General features: G+C 42.9%; 1 protein-coding gene across 1 annotated transcript in view; it reads right to left on the minus strand.

The window, feature by feature from the left end:
* Positions 1-21,608, minus strand: part of TOGARAM2 (TOG array regulator of axonemal microtubules 2) — a 35,782-nt gene that overhangs the window by 3,609 nt on the left and 10,565 nt on the right. The window contains exons 7-19 of the mRNA XM_042810183.1: positions 21,418-21,464; positions 19,435-19,625; positions 18,488-18,647; positions 17,376-17,540; positions 15,492-15,633; positions 14,218-14,323; positions 12,281-12,516; positions 10,969-11,127; positions 9,878-9,995; positions 8,899-8,999; positions 7,375-7,573; positions 6,145-6,361; positions 1,018-1,104 (exon numbers count right to left, since the gene is read on the minus strand). Coding sequence (XP_042666117.1) covers positions 1,018-1,104; positions 6,145-6,361; positions 7,375-7,573; positions 8,899-8,999; positions 9,878-9,995; positions 10,969-11,127; positions 12,281-12,516; positions 14,218-14,323; positions 15,492-15,633; positions 17,376-17,540; positions 18,488-18,647; positions 19,435-19,625; positions 21,418-21,464 — 1,928 coding nt within the window. The remainder of the gene's footprint in view (positions 1-1,017; positions 1,105-6,144; positions 6,362-7,374; positions 7,574-8,898; positions 9,000-9,877; positions 9,996-10,968; positions 11,128-12,280; positions 12,517-14,217; positions 14,324-15,491; positions 15,634-17,375; positions 17,541-18,487; positions 18,648-19,434; positions 19,626-21,417; positions 21,465-21,608) is intronic.

Below are 21,608 nucleotides of genomic sequence, written 5' to 3' on the forward strand. Positions count from 1 at the left end.
GAGAACATCTGCCCTCTCTAGAATAATCCCAATTTATGTTCAAATGTTTTCTTTCAAAAAGAGATTAAAACAACTGTAAAATTAAATTACATGTTTATGGTGATTTACTTTATTCAAATGATCTTTAAAGGCACTTTTACATTTGCTGTGGCTAAACATGTCCTTCTGAGATTCATAATGAAGAAGCAAAGCATATTAAATCTTGGATTAAAAGATGCTGGCATAATTAGCAGTGGATTTAGCCCTAATTAAAGCAAGGTTATAAATAGCCTCCACTAGCTTTTACTGAGGTTGTCATTTCTTTCACTCCTTGGCTGTTGCCACTCACAGTAAGCTACTATTATAAACCAATTATCAGCTGCATTTTTAGCATGTAGGACACCACTGATACAGAAATAGGCTGTTTGCACACCTTGTAATGGTCAAAGCACCATATCGGGTCTGCAGCACAGGCAGGGAGCCTCTGTGAGTTGAGCTTTGCTGCCCATTTCTGTGCCAAACCCTGCCCTACACATTAATCTTGCCCGTAAGATGTCAACTATAATGCCTGGGCTATGCAGGATGCAGCCTTCAGCATTTCCAACAGCAAGACAAGAGTCCTGTGCTGACAAATCAAACCAATCCTCAAAAATATCAGTTGCCACGCATTTTTCTATAGAATTGTCATTTGCTTCAGAAAAGGGAGCTCCCAGAGTCTTCCCTGACCTTTCCTGCACTGTCCTAAGATGAGAGGAGCAGGACAGGGTATTTTTAGCTCCTCTCATTCCCAGAGGCACGTCCTGAGATGCCCCAGTGAGAGCTCAGCACCCCAATCTCACACTGCACACCATGACAGCATGCAGGCAAACCCTACCAGACATGACTTCTATGCGTATTTTGCAGGGAAGACAAGCCACGGCCTTAAGGTGTTTGATGAAGCTACTGAACTGAATATTCAAAGGAATTCCCACTCAATATTTGCCATTTCCCAGGAGAATGCATGACTTAAAAGCAGAGGTTGGCTGAAGCAGGCAGTACCTGAGAGCTGCTCCGTGACGTCCTGCATGGCTCGGCCGCTGAGGAAACGCACTCGGTGAGCCAATGCTTGCAGCAGTAATGCATTGTCTGAAAGAGAAATGTTAATTTCTGCTCAGTAGAACAGGTCATTAGAAGGGGTGGGGAAGGAAGGCAGAGGTAATGGCGTTCTGTAAATAAAACATATTTCTGCCAGTTTCTGCGTTTGCTCTTTCTTTGAAGTTCACTTGGGAGGACTCAAAATTCAAAAACAAAGGTTTTCGTGTCACATCTGCACATATGAAGTGAAGTGCTGCACAAAGAGCAGTGTCACACATTTCTCATCAGGGCCCTCCAAATATAAATCACACATAAGCAATACACGGGTTTTGCACGACAGAACTTTGCGAGGTGAACTTCTCCAACCTTGAGGAGAAAGGTCAGGGAAGGCTCAGGAGCCCATACATCCATTCATTCCTAATGGATAAACCAGTGTTAACACTGTAACTCACCTGTTAGGACCTACATACCAGGATCCAAGTTACTTTTATCAGAGAGAATTACCTACTCATCATCAACACCATCTCCTCCCAGGGGCTGTTGTAACATCTCTGAAATCAGGCGTTGGCACAGAGGCCGAAAACTGATTTCCCAGTACTTGACCATCATATACGTGTACTTTTTTCCTATGCTACCCGTTATTGATATGGGGCCTTGTTTTAGTTATAAAGTGTTGTGCAGATTGGTCTGCAGTCCTCCAGTCTTACCACTTTGATAAGCTGAGTAAAGCTTCTCTCGGACAAGGAATGCTCATGGGGCAGTTTTAAATAGCACTGTACTATTAAGAGTTCCTTTTAACATGAGGTATAAAAAGAGAGTCCCTACTGATCTTTTGGCAAGCATACAGTAAGGAATTGATCCTGCTACTTCAATTAATTTTCTGCTTTGGTAATTACAGTCTTCTCATTCACCTTTCCTAACAGACACTTTGCTTTTTCACTCACATTCCTGCAATATTGGCAGCTGCTGTTCCTCTCCTGAGAGTAACCCTACAGCTGCTGCTTTGGAAAAAAAAAGTAGATAAAAAACCCCAAACTGAGTTCTAGAGATCTACACCAGCACAAAATGTTAATTAATTTATACTATTGGTACCTATGCAGGGTTTCATGGGAACACTTGGGATTTGGATGAGGAAGAATTGTTCATAATCACAATTCACCTTCCAATGGAAGAGCTTCAAAAGCCCTATGCCTTTCAAAACACTAAAAGCACCAGTCAATAACAAATTTACCCAAACTTTGCTTTAGCTGCCTCAAGAGACCGAAAGACTGAGTGGTGTTTAATTGCTGTTAAGAAACAACAAGACAGCAGTCAGTTCAATTCTTACTGACTTAGCTCTAACTCTCTGCATAAGATGTCAGCTAAACTGCTGGACACAGGACAGGTCCAGCACTCGCAATAAGAACAAAAGAATCTGTTTCTCCATGCTCACATTTTCACTGTGTTCAGCTCTTTGCTGTGCTGCCACTTATAGGAGAAGATTTCCCCTCCCCTGTTCAACAGAGCTGATGACTGAGCACTATGGGGGCTGCTCTTCTGACCCCACACCCTGGAGTCAGGCAGCAGCACATTTCTTTCATGACAGGGGACAGATTAGGACAGATGTAGGAAAACAAGATCTATGTCTTGGTGCCAAGGCTTCATTTGCCCCATCTACAAAGTGGCTTTGTTTTGTGTGGGTTTTTTTGTTGTTGTTGTTTTTACATTTGAGCAATCAAGTCATCTTACAACCAGCTTGCATGTCTGCATGTGTCATTAAAACTGACAGATGAGGAAATCTCACCTCAAACTCAGAATCTGCACCACATCCACACACAGACTCAGAGCAATAGCTGGGCTCTCAGCTAGGAAACTCAATGGAGCAATGGGGCAAGACATTGCACATACTCACTCACTCTAAGCTAGAAGCATCACACAATCCTTCAGAGAGTTCTGTTGTTGGGTTTTTTTGGTCATTTGCCATTTGATTTTAAATTGTAAAGGCAGAAAATTTCAAAGCATGAGGAAGATTTAGCTCAGATTTAGCTCAGGCATTTCCGTCAGTAGAACCTTCCTTCCTCTACTAAAGCCCAAAGTGCTGAAACTCCAAAATATATCTGACTCAGTTGCCTTTTTGAATTTGTTCTCATGCCCTTAAAAATGAACAAACCCACAAAAAATAAACCCTGCCTTACTGGCTGGAAAGTCTGTGCAAAGTCTGCCTGATAAGCAACAGACATGCCTTGCTCCTGTTCTGACATCTGCCAGCACTGAAAATTCACGATGATCTCTCAAAATTGGCAAGGGGGAAAGATGACTGAAAGCCCCATTCAAAACCTTGAAGGGATCTGGTTATCACATCCTCTATTAGGAGGATTGGCATCTCTTCCCCAACCTTCTCCCAAACACCACAAAAAAATGGGTCAGGACCAACAGCAGGACAGGTCTCACACCCTTCTCCCCACAACCCCATATTTGGAACATAGAAAGGCAACAGGTCAGCAAACGCACTGGATCCATAGAGGCTGGTGTGGAGAAAGTTGTTAATTTCCCTTTAAGGCCTGCCTCTTCAACACTAAATTTTTCAGGCGTGTTCACCCAGTGCTGCATTTTCAGAGCTGACATAAATCTGTGTGGCAAGGGAATTTACAGCAGACCTTGGCTATGTAGTTATTGGCTAGAGCGATCTTGCCCCATGCAGAACAACATTTGGAACAAGCCATCATTTACAGCTAGATTTATACCTGTTTGTTCTAAAGAAATGAGCTTGGCAAATCATGAATTCCCTTTAAAAAAAAAAAAGAAAAAAAAGAAAACCAAGAAGTAGAAAGTAGAAAGTGGAAAGTAGACAGGACCAACTAATACACATAATGTAGGGTGTTCCAGGAAGCTGTCCTGCAGGAGCTCTAATGCACCACTAAACCTTCACATCAGTAGCAAAGCAAATCATCTGGGAACTCAAACTGGGCCCAAAGAACCTCCAAAAGTCCCTTTGTCCCTGAATTCTAGCTAAGTTATACATCAAGATTTGTTGTTCTGCACCAAAGTGGACAAACAGCACTTGAAAGAAAGCCTCTCAAGGATCCGGGGAAACACTGGTAAATGTTCAAGCTTGTCTGGGAAGTGGTGTGTAAGGACTGCACCATCAGAGCTCCTGGTCACCCAGCCCACCAGTTAGAACTGGCAGGAATTCAGGGTATTTGATAAATAGCATAAATGATACGAACGATCGACAAACTTGGCATCAGTCCTAGAAGCCAAGCACTTTATCTGGAACCTGCTTTTCTCTAGTAGATTTTAATCAGTGTAATAAACTTCTAGAGAACACTTTTATTGATGGCATCCATCTTTCTGAAACCAAACTCCTTGCATGCAGAAATACACATCAGCTCTCATCTCACATTTCAATAGAAGTCACAGCTGCAGTAAACACCAGATGAAGAGCCTCCAGGAAATGGAAACTTCATGTGACAGCTGCAGAAATGGCAGTGGTAGCATAGGTATCATCAGTGTGCTTTTAAATCTACACCAGGAGATCAAGAGAGAAACAGAGAAGGCTGTATTCATCTAGCCAAATTTTAAACACTGCACTAGGAAGATGTAAACACCTTCAGCAAACTACAGGGATCTATGCAGGTGTCTCTCCCTGGTGGAAATGTGTGCAGGAAGAGAAATAGTCAAAGTCAACACCTCTCCACTGGATCCTTGCAGATAGATCCTCCAGCGGATCCATCTGCCTAAAATACAATGCATAAGAATAACCTAAGAGTCAGAAAGAATATTTTCTGCAAACTTAGAACTGTTTTTGAACCATGTCCTCTGGCTGCAGCCAACCCTACCAGCCCTTCCTTCGTATGGAGCAGCAGTCAGCTCTCTGTCCTTGTGCTCACTGTTGTGAATTATTAATATCAAACAAAAAGCAGAGCTGAGAGAAAAAAAAAATGTTAGTGGAAATTCTCTGTCCTTCCCCATCCCTTTATTTCTGCTTTTCTGATCTTCTTCAGGTGACTGCAAATTAAAGCAAATTGAAACCTACGGCATGAGAAGTGGGGAGCTAACCTCAGGGCTGTGTCCCATATGCATTTATTAAGAAAAACATACTACCCACGCACATATAATCAGTTTCCAGAGCAGATTGCAGTGGAATAGTTCCAAAAACAGTGATCAAAAAAAAACAAGGTGATCCTGGCGGGCAGCAGAACTATACACCCTGCAGCACGCTGTGTGGTTCAGGACACAGAGCAGATCAGAAGCTTACCACCTCCCTGCTGCAGCAATGCATTTTACATCTGCTGGCAGACTTGTGGCCTCTTGTCTGAGCATCCAGAATAAGGGATGATAATGGACTCCTTACCCTAGCAGAAGAGGGGAGCCAATGTATTTCTACCCTCCAGGCTGACTCTCCAGCAAGAATTTTCATCCTTCATCTGATCTCCCCTGCGATCTCTCATAACATATAATCTTATTAAATTCTAAGTCTCAATCTTCAGATTCAAAGTAACATTTTCATTTGAGATTCACATAGCTAAGCTACTGCCTAAAGACTGCAAAATGGGTGAATTCAAAGCCTTAGGTCAGCAAGAGCCAGATGAAGGCTCTGGGCCAGATGCTTGGGATAGCTGCCGATGCCTGAGCAGGGAACAAAGCCCAGCAGAGCAAAGAGCCTCCATCACCATTCCCATGACATGCTTCAAGGAAAAAGACATGTCACTTTCACCTTGATTCTCTGGACATAAACTTACCAGAATGCAAGTCTTAAAAATGTAATTCACTACAAACAAAAAACACAGAGTTTCCCAGGAAGAAAGGAGAAAATGGTCATGACGTGCTAGTTGCTTCACTCATGTTCTTTTGGCAGGTGCTTAGGCATCCTCTCTACTGAATTAATAATCAGGCACATAACCCAGATGATAAGCAGTATCCATTCAACTGCACATCACAATAAGATATAACAGATTGGGTTAGAAAGAATTCATGCAGGACTTCATAAACATCTTGCAGCTGCTGAATATTTCTCCAGGCAACAACAGGTTATCCACAGATGGCTGTTCACTTGGCTTTAAAATATAGAGCTCACAATTAAGAACAGTCAGTGTCCCAGGTCAGCCTTACCTAGGTGAGCAATGGATGCTTCCAGTACCTTCACAGCCGTGGTGTAAATCCCTGTGTGCTTTGAGTTCAGGTTGTCAGTGACTGCTGCCACCAGAGAAACCAGCACTGGGTGTAAGGTGTCTCTGAGAATGGGTATAACTGAAGCCAGAGCTGCCAGTGACTGCTGCTTCACCTTCTTATTGGAATCCTGAAGTCTCAGGACAAAAACATCAAAAATCTGTTAAGAAAACAAACAATGCGAAAGCTGGGTTAAAATGCCTGTCTTTCTACAAGGGATTTAGAAACAAATTCCCAGCCACTTATAGACAAATGTAACACTTTCTGTCAGGTTAATGCTCGCTAGCATGAATTTACTGTCTTCCTGAGGGATACTTACTATAGACTTTCCACAACCTCAGGCTGGGTTAAAAGATTTTCAGGCAGTATTACAAGGTTTGGGTGCGGATGGGAGTTTCTCTTTGTTTTGTCTCTGTCTCAGAACCTGGGTCTGGAAGAGTGCAGGGCTCTGATGAACTCTTGAGGATCCACACCACCTCTGAGGTGAACCATCTCTCTAAACTAGACTTCTAGAGTTTAAATTGTTGTGCCATTTCTCCTTCAAGCAATGTCAACCACTTTACCAGGCACCATATTCTCTGGAAAGGGGGAAAAAAAAAACAGGAAGAAGGAAGCCATGTCTATAGCTATTTTTATTACCTTTGCAAAAAGAAAAGAGAAGCCCTAAGAAGGGTGAGAACAGTCCTTCCCAACCACAAAAGAGGTGAGAAGGGAAGTGAGTGGCCTGAACTGTGCCTTCATAAAAAAAATAATAATAATTAATAATAATAATTTAAAAAAAAAAAGACAAAGTTTACAGCAGTATCCTTATTTTTAAATCAACACCCGCATGATACTTCTCTCCTTCATCCCAAGCCATTCTTCTATGGAAGAATTGCCAAGCGTTCAGTGTCTAGATTTCCTTTCTTTCCACCTAACAGAGTAGGAGACAACAAAAGCTACAGCAACAGTAAACTCCATCATTGCCTCCTGAACAGCAGCAACAATGCACCTGCCAGAGAAATACATCAGACTGAAATTGCTTGCCTTGAACCTGGAGCTGAATTAAATTATTTTGAGAGGGGACTAGCCAGTCCTGAATGGATACCATGTAGTGCAGATGAAGTTAATTTCACTGTGACAAGCTTGGGAAGGAAACTAAAGGGAAAGGAGCTACAGAGATGGACTGGTTACCTGGACAATATTTGCTGAGATGAGCTGGGGGTTGCTTTTGCAGTGATCTAGGAGGAGCATGACTCCCTCTATTCGTGTCTGAAACTCCTTTGCTGACAGGAGAATGTTAAGCTCCCTGAGTTGTTCAATCTCCTCCACAGTGCGAAGAGATGTGCGCCGAACTGTCTGACGGGGTAAGAGGAGGACATCAGAGCTGGACCTCAAATGGGAAAGTAAAAACAAAGTAAGTCCTTTTAGTAATGACATTGTCAGTTAATTGAGAGAAAAACATTTGAGGAGACTTCCTAATGAAGTTATTTCAGCTAGATGCTGATCGGAAAAGCAGCTTTGATCTCACGACAATTGTTACAGGATGCAGCCTCTAAGTAACTTTGTCACTACTGGTTACTCAGGAAAACCAAGGCACCAGGGATAGAATTCACCTCAGTTATCTTCTGATGTCTTCAAAGTAGTCATCTAGCATTAATCTGGAGGGAAAAATAAGCACTACTTCAAGGTTATGAGTTGTCTATATTACAAGGAAATGAGTTGTCATGGGGAAGCATCTCTATAATATGCATGGGAATCTGGATAAGTAGCTCATATGATCATATGAATCCCACTCAAAAGACATTAAAGGGCATATCTGAAGGGATTCAGAGAGTTGGTAACACAGATGAAAACCTCAGTCATTCAAGCCACTACTGTGCTCACAGTATGGCTTTTCTAGAGACAGATTCACAGCTTAGAAAACTCAGTGAAAACAATTCCCTTTGATCAATTTCTCCCTGGCATGAGCAGGGAAGCATCACAACCATGGTAGGGATGTATGCGGTCATCTTGTTATCACTGAGCACAACAGTATGCTCTGCTGTCAGAGGAAAACAGGTAACATGTAGTTTTCTCACTGGCATGAGGAGACTAACTTCCTATCTGGATGCTAATCTGCATCATTGAGGAGATGCTGTCCATCAGAAAACTCATCGTAGGTCTAAATGACAGACAGCTACACAAAAAGTTCACATTGAGTTGACTGTCTTCCAAAGCTGGTCAGAAGTTATCTTGCTGATGCTGTTTGAAAACGACTGATTGAGTTAGGTCAAACCACACGCATGGAAAGTGCCATTTTGAGATCGGCATCTTCATTCCAGACTGGGACTTCTCAGCAAAATTACCCACATAAAAAAAAAAAATAAAAGAAAAAAGATTTCACTTTGCTAAGAAGTCTTGACTGAAAACATAAGTCTGAAGTCAAACAGCAGAAACACGACCCTCTCACAGCCTCTACACCACTCTCCTAACGATTGCATTGGCTCTGAGCTGCCACTGGCAGTTATCTTGTCATCTCTCAATTTGAGGAAACCTACTCCCCCTAGAGAACTTGTTTCAGCTTAGAGCAGAAGCAGACTTTTTTCATCGTAAAAAGTTCTGTGGAGCAGGAAACATACTCTGGCACAGTTCAGCTCCACCAGAAAGATTTTACTGAGGAGAGCAAATGAAAAGCTTGTCACATGTTTTGTCAGATAAAACAGAAGAGTTCAGTACCCTTCATCAGAAGGCAAATTTTTTGATGTCATCAAGCCACTGTTCCTGGACTCCCTGCGGCCTTTGGCAGATGGAGGTTCAGACATACGGTCTTCTATCCCCTAAATACATACATTAAAAAAGCACTTTAATTTATCAAAGGTAAGACAGGAAATCATTTGCTTAAGCACAGATTATCACCAAGATCACACCTATGAAGAAAGGCTTAAGAACACATTTCATAACGTAGAGAGGGAAGAGGGCCAGAGATTCCTGCAGTCTCTGCTGGAGGTCTTGTCTTCACAAACCTAAGGCAGCTTGTAGGTGTTACCATGACGGGCAGCAGTAAATCATCAGTTATGAGCACAAATGGGAATAATGCAGACTAATAGGGAACACGCCTTCTCAGAGAGAACAGCAGAAAACTTTTGGACTCTCTGGAAGTTGGTCCATTATGTTAGAGAGTTGATTTGGTTCTCACTCTCCCTATTCCTGCACAAAGACACATTCTTTTCTGGAATATAAATGGAGAGGAACAAAAGGAAAAAGAGAGATGATTTTCTACTGGCTGCCAAATCCACAGAGCTTCTTCTGCAGTGCATGAAAGCAGGGCAGCATTCCCAGAACACAGACAGTATCACCACTGATTGTGATAGCTTTGTGTATATTTGTTTATTTGGGAAATTTGTTGGCACTACTGCTTCCTTTATTCTGTAGGGTGGGGGCAACAGGCTGTTTATATGGGGTTTTGGTTTTAGGGATTTTCTCCTGGCTTCCTACCCTGTTTGTTGTTGATATTCAACAGACAACCTTTTATTTCTAATCACACTGATTCCTTCACTGTTTGCTGATAAACACACTAAGAAACAACAGTTCATTTCCAGAAGCAAAATGATACAGCAAAAGAAGAACGAGATAAAGGAAGTTTAAACGTGCTTAATCTCATATTGGCAATCTTAGAACTTGCATAAAGGAGATGTGTCTCCTGCCAAGCACTTACTTTCTGCTTAATTGTTGCCATAACAACTTGTAAGTCACGGGAGGGGAGAAATTGTTTCAAATGTCCATCAAATTTTGGATGACTCATCAATATATTCAGCATCTTCCGTCCATAAAACCTAAGGAAGAGAGAAATGAATAAACATTTTAGCTACAGAGTATTACTGCAATCTCCCTTGCCTTGTTCATAAACAAAAGAAAGAATTTAATAGAATGTACTGTGATTTTCAACTCATCACTTGCAGTACCTTCACAGGAAGGCAGTGTCCATTCAGCAAAGTGAGATGTTTACCTCCATCTGACACCACTGCCAATTGAAGAGAAGAGCCCTCGAGGACAGGGGGGCAACAGGAGAATATAATTTCACAGTGAAATTCTGTGATCAAAGGATCCTATGGAGCAGATCCACTTTGCTATTGTAATTTATTTCCAGTGCTTTGCTGCCGTTCCACTAAACTTTCCTAGCAGAGAAGCTAGGACAAATCAATTCACACTTACTACTTCTTATTCTGTACTATGGGTATAAACATGGGCAGTTAGTTGTGTGTTCTTGCATCTACTAATGGGAATTTAGAGTAACAGAGAAAGTAAGGGGCCTTTGCTTGTGTTTATAACCTGCTATGAAACTCCAGCTATCTGCAAGAGGAAATCAGAAGTATGTTCAGCCACAGATAACATTGCACTGTTGGAAATAAAAAAATGTAAATACCTTAGACGACTAAATCTGCAGAAGGGATTTAGAAAGACTGAATGCTTTGCTTAAAGAAAAAGGAAATTTTTTCTAGGACAGTCTTAACCTCACAAGGAAGAAATGCTTGGGATCCTTATGTGATAATCAGCTAACACTGCTGATTAGTCTGAGCTCAGCTGATCTGAATTAAAAAAAAAATCATTCAAGTCACAGGAATTTAGCAGCAGTCCTTCTTGTTGGACAACCTCATTTTAGCCAGTGCACTTGTTTCCCAAGACATCATTATTCACATTAGGAAGTAACTTTTTAAATATTTACTCCATCTTCCCCTCTTCTGCTGTTTTATCAGTCAGACACCAAACAGCTTTCCATTTTTAGGCGATAAGATGAGGAACTGTCACCTTGTATCCTGATTGCAGTCCTGAGCAAGCTTGACCAGCATGTGAACAAGAAGCTCGACGCTGTCACGTGTGCCTGACAGGAGCTTCTCAGCTCCAATCTGCTCCATCACAGTCAGCAGGTGTTCTGCCGTGTACCTCCGCACCAGGACATTGCGGTGACTGGAAAAAAGGGAGCAGAGGGGAAAGGAGAGTCCAAAGGACAGGTACTGGTGCCTGTCATCACTGGGGAAGCAGGCATGAATCCTCACTGCAATATTTGCCACCAGAAAATGACACCGCTCTCAAACACATATGTTGGCACGATACAGATATGTACAGAGAGGAGGGAGGAATTCAGTCTCTCTGGACTATCAGATAATCATTTTCTTTCCTGAAATTATTGACTGTGAGAAAGAGGAAAATAAAAGATGCTTCCTGGTGACTCATTGGAGGGCTCCCACCACAGAGAGCACAGTAGTAGGATTGGGGCTTATTCCACCCACTTCTAAATCTGCCAACTCTTGAAAGAGCAGGAAAAGCTCTGTGGAGCATGAAGCTGCAGAATATGCAGCAGTACAGCCAGTGTTTTTTGAAGCTTGGCAATTGTTAAGTGTTTGGATTACCCTTTTCAAAAGTTAAGGAAAGGATAGTAGTCATTTCAGCCAAATTGTCTTTTCTAGTGTGCCTGTCCAAAACTATCAGACATGGCACTAATGTTTTAAGGCAGCATCTACTTCAGATTCCTCATGGGAGTCTGCCTGTGAAGGGACTCACCATCTCAAAGCCAACCCGCAGCATCAATCTGACTAGAAAGAGTAGCTCTGAGGACACGACCGTCCTCTTGGCAGGAGCTGTGCTTGTTGAGCAGGCTATGCCAGACCCAGCCCATCCTCCCCTGCATGCTCCATGACCCAGCAATTAGCATCCCTGTTTCTCAAGTTAGTGGCATAATGATGATGCATGTGTTTTTTTTCCCAGAGCCTCTGCGGTTAGTATTGTGAAATAGCAAAGGACATTCACTGCTGCAATTGCCATTGTCTTTTTTCCCCACAAAGCCACGAGGCCATACCACCAACCTCCACTGGGGCTTTCGCTTCCTCATCATTCATCATATCTAGGCAGTGTTGACAGACTGTGAGAGCAAATAGGTTACAGCAGGACAGAAGTAGATGAGCTGAGGAAGGGAGTAATTGGACACATTCAACTCTTGAGTTCACAGAAAATCCAGGATAAAGGACCCTTTCCCCCTCTTTCTGTCCTCCCTCCGTATCCCATCTGTTCCACCTAGCACACAATTTAGGTGAAGGATGTCACTAAGAGAAGAACCACATACTTGACCCCACCAGCCAGGAGAGCAGCCATTGCTCTTGCAGGAGTCACACTCCCCACCATGATCCCCAGGGATCGATCAGCTGCTTTCTGAATGAACTCGCTGGAGTCCCCTGTCTTCTGCAGCAAGGCCCGAGCGACCTCCTCTACCTCCTGGTCCATGTGTTTCTTCATGATCCTGAAGAGCTCTCCAAGAGTGCTGATTGCAAACCGAGACACCTTCGAGCGGAGGTTGTTCACCTGGGGAAGTTATGAGGGGGAAACGTAAGAATCATCTTGTAAAGAAAAAAAACCATTCCCCTGGACAGAAGTCCCAGGAAACAAGACTATTTTTTTCTCTGTGTCTGGGAGGAACAAAAGGGCAGGAGATCACAAACACAGAAACTCAACTTACTCTAACACCAACTTCTTTTGTGTCCTCAGCCACACTTACAATCCAATTTCAGTGAGCCTGCAGGCCTAAGAAACTTTGTTCCACACAGAATAAAGTACTCTGCTTAGCCCACACCATACACTGTTTTGATTTTAGGCCTTTCACTGAGAGAAAAAAAAAATAAGAGCTGACAAGATAGAGGAACAGTCCTTCCCTTCAGTCCAAAAACATAACACTGACCATTTGAGCACTCACTCAGGAAATGAAGTTCATGAGTTCAGGTCTACAACAAAATTCACAAAAGGAACTTGAGTCCATCTGCCTCTCCATCTACTCGCTCTGTTGGACTCAAGGATTCTGGAAGACCACTTGCAATTATAGGTGTCATCACCAGGCTTTTCTAACTTCCAGTGCTGCTCTGAAGTGATCCATGCTTCCAACAAACTCTCCCACAAGGGAAAGTAAGAAGGACTTAAGGAGCTGTGTGCTTCATTCAAAAGGCACTTTGGAGGACAGTCCAGCCCTTCTTTTGGCCAGTCTTGATTGTACTTGTTAAGAAAAGAGACTAACGGTCTACAAGGGCTTGTGAAAGCAAAATTTGGGGCTGGAGTGAAATAAGAACTGAATGATGTCTCTGCACGAGTGCATAGAGCAAAAAGGAAAAAAAATCCTCAGAAGCATAAAAATAACGTCAAAATCAAACAAGATAAGTTCTAAGGTCGTCTTCTCCTAACCTTGCTCTCAGTGAGAGAGTCTGAATTCTGCATACATAAAAAGTTTGAAGAGTTCAACACAAGGGATATTCAAACCTCCAATATCATTAGACACTGGATAAAAGATAAGGACTGACTTTCATGGAAAGGAGTTAAGTCTTACCATGTTCTGCAATCAAAGGAAAATTTAATATATTTGGCAGTCGTGTAGTAAAAGACAGCTTGCTCGGGCCATCAACAAATGCCAGGTTAGACATATTGTCACAAGTTTTTCTAAGGAGCTTAAGATGAGAATTCTGTTAACTTGATAATGGGACAGTAAAGCTGTGTGCCCAGCAGATCCCACAGCCAGGATGCTCCAAGCACAGAGGGCTGCAATGCAAAATATCACTAGTGCATGGAAGCAGTAGGGGTCAGTGGAAAGGACAAGTCACCAAAAAGCACACTGAAAGAAAAAAGGAGAAGAGATCATCAGGAAACACTGGAATATATACCTATATTTAATCCCCAGGATGCTGAGGAAGACACAGAGGGAGGGAGCTGAGAGGTGAAAGGTGCAGCATTTAATTACAGCTTGGGCAGCTATTTGGGTCGTGGCAAATCACATGATGAGTTCTTCATTTGTATATTGCATTATAATGACCATCTAGCTCAAAGAGGAGAGGCAAAGATATGCCATGTACCACTATACGTACAGACAGATCATATAGATAGGTGACATAGCTATTAGAGACATAGGATCTCAAAATTGTAACAAAGGCAGACATTGAGGTCGCATGTAAATAAGCAGGTACATAACTAATCTGTGCCCCATGAGCAGTGTATGTGGGACTTGATAAAAAACAATATTCCTACCTCTTTGGTAACTGCCAAGGTAACATCATGAAGTCTACTGAGGAGGATTTCCGAGTGGCAGATGGCCAAGCGTCTGATGCTGAAGAGTCCTTTCCCCTTCAGCTGCCTGAAAGGCAATTACCAAAGAGATTGATTTTTCTCACCACCCAAGGAGAAGGCAGCACCCTCACAAATTACTGGGGTGTTGGCTCAAACAAACAAAGGGAGGTGCTTCCTCACACAGCACATAGCTAAACAGTGGAATTGGTTGCCACTGGAGGCTGTCATGATCAAAAGCATCCACAAATCCAGAAAGCAAATAGATGGTTTCAGGGTTAATTTGTAGCCATTAAACAAAACAGCCTTCCTGAAAGCACTGAAACACAAATTTCCTATGCCATTCTTTCCTCACTGTATTCGTTAAAGACCTGAGCTGGATGAGGACACAGGGTAGAGTCGAGGCCTAGAGGGCTGTAGGGCAGATAACTCAGCACCACTGGGATCCCTGAGCACGACCTTTTCTGCTCACACCTGTAGCAGCTCTCTGCCCCTCACCTGTTCAATGTGGAGGGGAAAAAAGCAAAGCACCCGTGCAAGGAAGTTGCTTCAAAAGCTGGAGATTTTTCACAGTAATTGTGGTGTGAATGGAGCACAGAAATCAGAAGGACCCCCACCTGAAATTCAGTCTCCTGTTTTCCATCTAATTTCTGGTTAAATGGTGATTATCAACAAAATATCCTTATGTGACCCATAGGAAGCTGCAAGGAGGAAAAGTTAGTTTCTAGAAGTGCAAGGATTCTAAAAGATATATATATTTTTTTCTTCTGCCACAAGCACTTCAGAAGAAATAAGAGGTCAAGCAACCCTGCAGCACTTCTCAGTCTGTTTTGCAAAAATTGCAACACCCCATAGGCAGCTCCAGGGTGAAGGGCCTTCTCCTGCTGCCAGCAGCAGGACCAGAGAGAACTCCTTATTCAGTTCCACCTAGGGCAGCGTCCTGAGGGCTCCAAATCTCTAAAGTCAGGACTGCTTCTGGTGTCAACACTGTCTTGTTCCATGACTTTTTTCTTTCCTGCTAGAAGATAGCAGAGACCTGCTGTGGCTGTAAGCACTGCTATGGACCAGGACATGCAAGCGGCTGCCACTACATCCTTGCCCTGTGATGACTTTGCAGTGGTTCCACCAGTTCCTTTTGTCTATCTGGACTGCCTGACCATGGAGGTGCTGAAAGAAAACATTTTTAAGTTACCTTTTAACTGAGAGGAAAAAAGGATGAGAAGAAAGCAGGTTCTTACCAGTCATTGCTGCTGAGCCATGCGAGTGCATCGAGCAACACCTGCTCAGGATGAGAGAAGGGTCTGGTCTCCCTGGTGTCCCCACACTCAGGCTCTTCTCCCCACTCCAGGCAGCCCAAAGCAATGGCTGGCAGCGAGTTTGCTGTAGGCAGAAGGTCAGACATTGGCATTACATACCCTTGGCAAGGTATGGCACCACAGAGCATGCTGCAAACCACGCTGTCAGCTGAGGTTACATGTGGGTACAAACTGGCTTTGCCTTCAAGAACCTTCTCTGCTTCCTGGCTTACTGCTTTCCCCAGCACCCAAGCATCCTCCCTCCACCCTACGCTGGGCTCCAACTCCTTCTGTAAACCTGAAATCTGCACACTGAGTCCTGCTGGGCTCAGGCAAATCCCCAAGGAACAACCACTGGGGAACCAATACCTCACCCTCTAAATCCATCAGTGCACCTGTTTCCATTCATTTCAAGCATTCTAGACAGCAGGCAGCTGAGTGCACATATATTTTAATATACTATAGGGAAAGTAGTAGTTTATAGTTTTTGTTATTTTTCAAGCATTATGAATATTTACTATTTCGGTGGTACGCACTGGTTGTACTTTGAAGACACCAAGGTGAAATTTGTCATCAAAGGTACTCGTTTGCAAACTGTGCCGTGCCTAAGCTTTCTCTTGTGGAAAAATGCAATTTCTAGTCTAGATAGCTGTGACAAAAAAAAAAAAAAGCCTTCCAAACATGAATTAGGAGTATGTAAATATAGATGCAAATTGTTGGCAAACACGCTCTCTTGATGATATATGTAGAAGGCACAACAAAATTGAGATGACAAATGCGTTTGTTTAGAAAACTATTTTATAGTTTTCATGTCTTGCACTGAAAAGCTTATTTTCTAGAGTGTAGATGAAAACACCTGAGTTGTCTGGAAGTATTGAGTATAAACATTGCATAGAATCTAGATGAACTGATGTGGACTTTATAGAATATTTAAGCTTCCTTGTGTGTTCTACAAAATGTGGAGAATGGAGGAACTGTAAAATCAGCAGCAATTTTTTCAAAAATGCTCTGATAGGCCAAAATTCAGATCTCACTGATGTTAGTGTTGTCTGTACAAATACGTAGATGTACGTATTCAACATGAATGGAGAGTCATGTCAGGCTAGTTCTGGTCAATGTTGAAAAATCAATGAGTAGCACCTTCAGAATACACCATTTGAATAATGATTCCTAGCTCCCTTTTTCACAATTCACAACATGAGATAGGCCTGGGTTGAAAAGGACCACAATGATCATCTGGTTTCAACCCCTCCTCCCCTCCCCCCCGCTATGTGCAGGGTTGCCAACCACCAGAGCAGGCTGCCCAGAGCCACGTCCAACCTGGCCTTGAATGCCTCCAGGGATGGGGCATCCACAGCCTCCTTGGGCAGCCTGTTCCAGTGCATAGCACCCTCTGCGTGAAAAACTTCCTCCTAATATCTAACCTAAACCTCTCCTGTCTCAGTTTAAAACCATTCCCCTTTGTCCTATCACTATAGCTGATAGTAAGTACTAACTGATCGTGGTGGTACACATATATGCAGAGTGAGCTAGCCCTGCAAGTACAGCTGCCTCCCTGTTTAACCTACTGGCTGAAGCCAGCACCAGTGTTATATTTTGGACTCTCAGTATGAGGTTAAGACTTTATCACTGCTTTATTCAGTTAAACTTTTCACTGGATCCATATGGACCAGCTGCTCCAGTATCATTGGGCTGGAGTGGCTTCGAAGCAGGCTTGCTCTCAATCCTCAGGACAGGATTTGGACCTGAGGTTCCATCTGTGTTTGGGGTACAAGAAGTTTGTGCTCCTCTTGGGACAGAAGAGCAGCTGCAGCAGAGCAGACTTACCTGAGGAGTGCCGTGGGAAGCTGGTGTCCTGGCTGATGACAGGTATGCTGGGCAAGGAGGGCCTGTTGACCCGCTTCCTCAGCGTGGTACCAATGCTCGACCTGCATGCATTGCTGGTGCTGGAGGAGATGGAGAGTGCCCCGTTGACATGCAGTGGGCCAAAGTCTGCAGAGACAGAAAAGCACCTTGTGAGTAGGATGCTGGACAGGGTGGACTGTAGGCTTGAAAATGGCTAGAATTGTTGCTGGAGTTGGGTAAATCTGTTGTCCTATTATTCCAAGCACAACATTTTGCACGCTAACCTGGGACTGACAGCAGAATGCAGTGATATTCTCCACTCAAAAGCGAAGAAAACTCTGCACTGCCTTTCCTTTGTTTTACTGTTTCAAAGGCCAGATACAGAAGCTACGTTTCTTGGACTTCCACCTCAGCACTCCATACCAGCATTTCACAAAACAGCAGCAAATAAAAGAGCAGATAACCTTGCGTGGTGCCCTTGGGCTGGGTGCTGACTTCTTAAGATCACTGCAGCAGCACTCATGGTAATGCATGCTGCAGGACAATCAGAGCCTGTCAGCTGCAATTAAGTCAGCAAAGCCGTGCATTCATGTGGGTAAAATGTGAGTGATGCTAAGGGCTTCCAGTATGGCTCAGCAATGCAAGCTCCTCAGCTGGGGGCAGAATAATCTGTCCTATCACATGAGCAATAATTTTCTTTTTTTTGCCTTTTAACTGGAAATAGTCCAATTTCTGCTGTCCAGGTTGCACCTTAGTTAAGAAGCTTTCAGACTCACCCATTCACCTTCCCTGTAAGCTACTCTAAATTAGAGAGTCTGAAACACAAATGTCATTGCAAGACTTATATAGCCTGCAAGACTTGATAGGAGAAGGAGGGGAAGTTATTTATTTTCATGTCACTGACTCACTATGGGCTGTAGGCAAGACACTTCACACCTCTGTAATTTTCTTTGGAAAACAGAAATAAATCATATTCTAACTTCCACTCAGATGTAAGTGAAACAGCCTTCCAGTTTGATTTCATAGATATTTACAACACTATGCAAACAGTAAACAAGTGAACACAAAGCCCCACAGCTATAGCAACCACTCACCTTCTCCAGCCACGCCCCCAGGGTCAGCACTCCAAGTGGAGACCTGCAATGACTTCTCCTTTGCTCTCTCTTTCTCCCTCTCTCTGAGCAAAAACTCCATCTCTTTTATTTGCTTCTGGCGCATTTTCTCCTGAGCAGACTTGGATATGGTGATATGGATCTGGTTGTATAAGAAATGCATCGATGAGCATGAAGAGAGATGCACAAACTGCATGTGACCCCTCATCAGGAACACAGCGCTTGAGCATCATGGTCTCTAATGCATGTTCCACAAATATGCCAATTGCTTCAGAATATTTCCTCCTTTTCCTCATCTCAATACCAATGGTCTCTGTTTCCAAATCATTCCACTGGTTCAAGACACTGCTTTGTCCTGCTCAAGCCAAAAGGAGTGCCCCAAAAAGCATAGCCCACATTACTAGAGGGCAGACAGCTTGGTTCCTATAGGCCATGGCAGGAGAGCAAACACCACTCACATTCCTCCATTCTCTGCTCCTGAGGAACTCAGTTGCTCCCTGAAAAGCATATATCCAGAAGAGGATTCAAACAAAAAAGCCTGAGAAACATTGGTCTTAATGAAAAATTAAGAGTAGCACAGTTATGAGATACAGCAAGTAAAGTAACAAAAGAAAACTGCTCTTTTGCAACCTTGCTTACACCTAACGTTATGATCTTTGCTTCCAAGCATGCACACTGCACACGTTCACTGAACATATAACTGAATCTACCATTTAGATCTGCAATGAATTGGCTTTCATAGGTGAAGAATGCTTCTTTTTTTTTTTTTTTGTCTTAGTGCTATCTTTCAACCAGCATCTTCTGCACCAGCAAAAACAAATGCCTCTCTCCACATGAGAGGAAGATGATGATTTTCAGTGACATTTTGTTACTGAAGCAATCACTGACATTGAAAAAGAAACCTGCTCACCCCTACCCACAGCCCTTACCCTTCCACTGCTGTCCTTCCAGTCATCGTCCTTCAGAAGGCAAGGACTTGAAAGGTGATCCATTTCTTTGGCCTGGCTGAGGGGTAGATCTGCCAATGGGGGCACAGGTTCACACAGACGCCCCACAGACTTCATGCTACAGGCAACACGAAGCTGGGGAACAGGCAAGATGTGTTCCAGAGTCCGGAATTCTGAGGAGATATGAATATGCATTGTGTTTGAGAAGGCACATAACATGCAGAAGCAGAACTGTACTTCCTGTTGGCAAAACTCAAGTCTACTGAATGACAAAGGCCTCAGCTCCTGCTAAGTAGCTGTGTTTGAGAAAAGAAAGAAGATTGTCCTCGTCAGAAAGCTTCTTATCTGTTCCTATCCATTTTCATTTTAGTAAATCTTTTTTTCCTTGGGTTTTGATTGCTACAGGCCTTCATAGAGGTATCAATATTTCCTCTTCTTTGCTGGAATATTTTAGAGGTCATCTGAAGGAAAATTTGAGATGGCTGGAGTCATACCAAAAACAGAATTGTGTTCTCAAAGTTGTATTCATTCTCCCCGAGGAATTTCATTATAAATCGCAAATTAGCTCACTTCCTGGGTGGCCTCACTAAAAGCTGATTCTCTTATGGAGAATAGTACAGTACGGCTCATTCTGAAATGCTCTCCAACAGAGCTGTTAAGACTCAGAGAACTAATCATTCCTCACATGGCTTCACAGATGATAAAGTCACGTAATAGCTAAGTAGTAAAAAAAGGAATAACTTTTTTTAAATCAGGATTTTTTTTTTCCCCTGCTGAATGGCCAGGTCAATAATAAAGAGAGAGAGAAAAAGAGATAGTTTAATGATATAGCTCATTTCTAGTCCAGAACGTATCCACCAAAAATGTCACCTTACTTACTCAGCAATACTTCTCCCTAGCTGCATTCAGCATCCTAGCTTCATGTCAGCAATAAAGTAATCATTGCTACAGCGTACGCTCGTTATTTGGCAGAGTTAACACCAAGCTAAGAGACCAGTGAATCTTATCTCTTTTCCTACATCAGCAAAATTATTTGTTAAACTCTCATCTCTCTCATCACTCCAAGCTCACAGATGGCAAAGAAGCAGCAATGGTGTCATTGAGGTTTTCAACTTAAAAGTATTGGCTAACACAGATGCAACTGACACTCTATTTTATCTTGCAGAACTTTTATTGCTAGTCATAATGCAAGGGAAAAAACAACAGCCGACAGTCATCTCCTAACCTAGCCTGAATTTGCAGAACTGACAACTGCAGATAGAGTAGGGGAAGATATTCATAATAATAAACCTAGCTTATGTCATTTAAAGCAAATTAGTTGCAAAAAAAAGGAAGCTTCTGTTCATCGCTCAGCATTTGATTTAGACTTGTGTTTCAAGAGGATGGAAGGCTGAGTTCAGACAAACACTGCACTGACTTCAGTCCTTCATCTTTAAATGGAAAACTCACAAGAACTTAACGCATAAGATTTCACTACTTCTTCCAGTGTAAAAACATGAGATGTTTGTGAATCTACTTCACATCTCAAAAGAGTTTGGTTAAGGATGAGAAACTGCTCTGAGTGAAGGTTTCCTCCTCCAAGCACAGGTGGAATGAGTGTGAGCATTTCTCATTTCTCCAATCTTCAGACCATGAGAGAGCACTCAGGAAGATTAAAAACAAAAAACCATGAGTGTAGAAAAGAGCACAATGTGGAAAGGTTGAAAGAATTTCTTTTCCCGCTGTACATCTCCAGGATGCCAGAATAACCCCCCCTCCCCAGCTACTGCCATTCAGACCCCCTGCTGGAGTTATTTTCACTGGATCATCAGAGCCCTTCTCCCACTTACAGGGCTCTGAAGTAGTCAGCTGAGCATAGTAAGGAAAGCAAAAAGTTACAGGATGGTTTTCAACAGGAATTTCACAGTGCCAACCACAGGTCAGGATTCTCATGCTCATTTTAGGATAGCGATGACCTGTACCTACCCAGAGATGAAGGGGTCTTCTCTTCTGTTCTGCTGCCTGATCTTGGCCTTAAGAAAATTGAGAAAAGAATATATGAGTGGAGAGAGGTGGGGGGGGGGGGAGAGGGCTAGCTTTAAAGGAGGAAAAGTTCCTTAGCAAAATCATTCTGGTGAGGAAAGATGTGCAGCCCATAAAACCAGTGATACAAAAAG

This window comes from Centrocercus urophasianus, unplaced genomic scaffold (assembly GCF_019232065.1).
Source record: "Centrocercus urophasianus isolate 14NV4802_14NV808 unplaced genomic scaffold, USGS_Curo_1.0 seq_10, whole genome shotgun sequence".
NCBI lineage: Eukaryota > Metazoa > Chordata > Aves > Galliformes > Phasianidae > Centrocercus > Centrocercus urophasianus.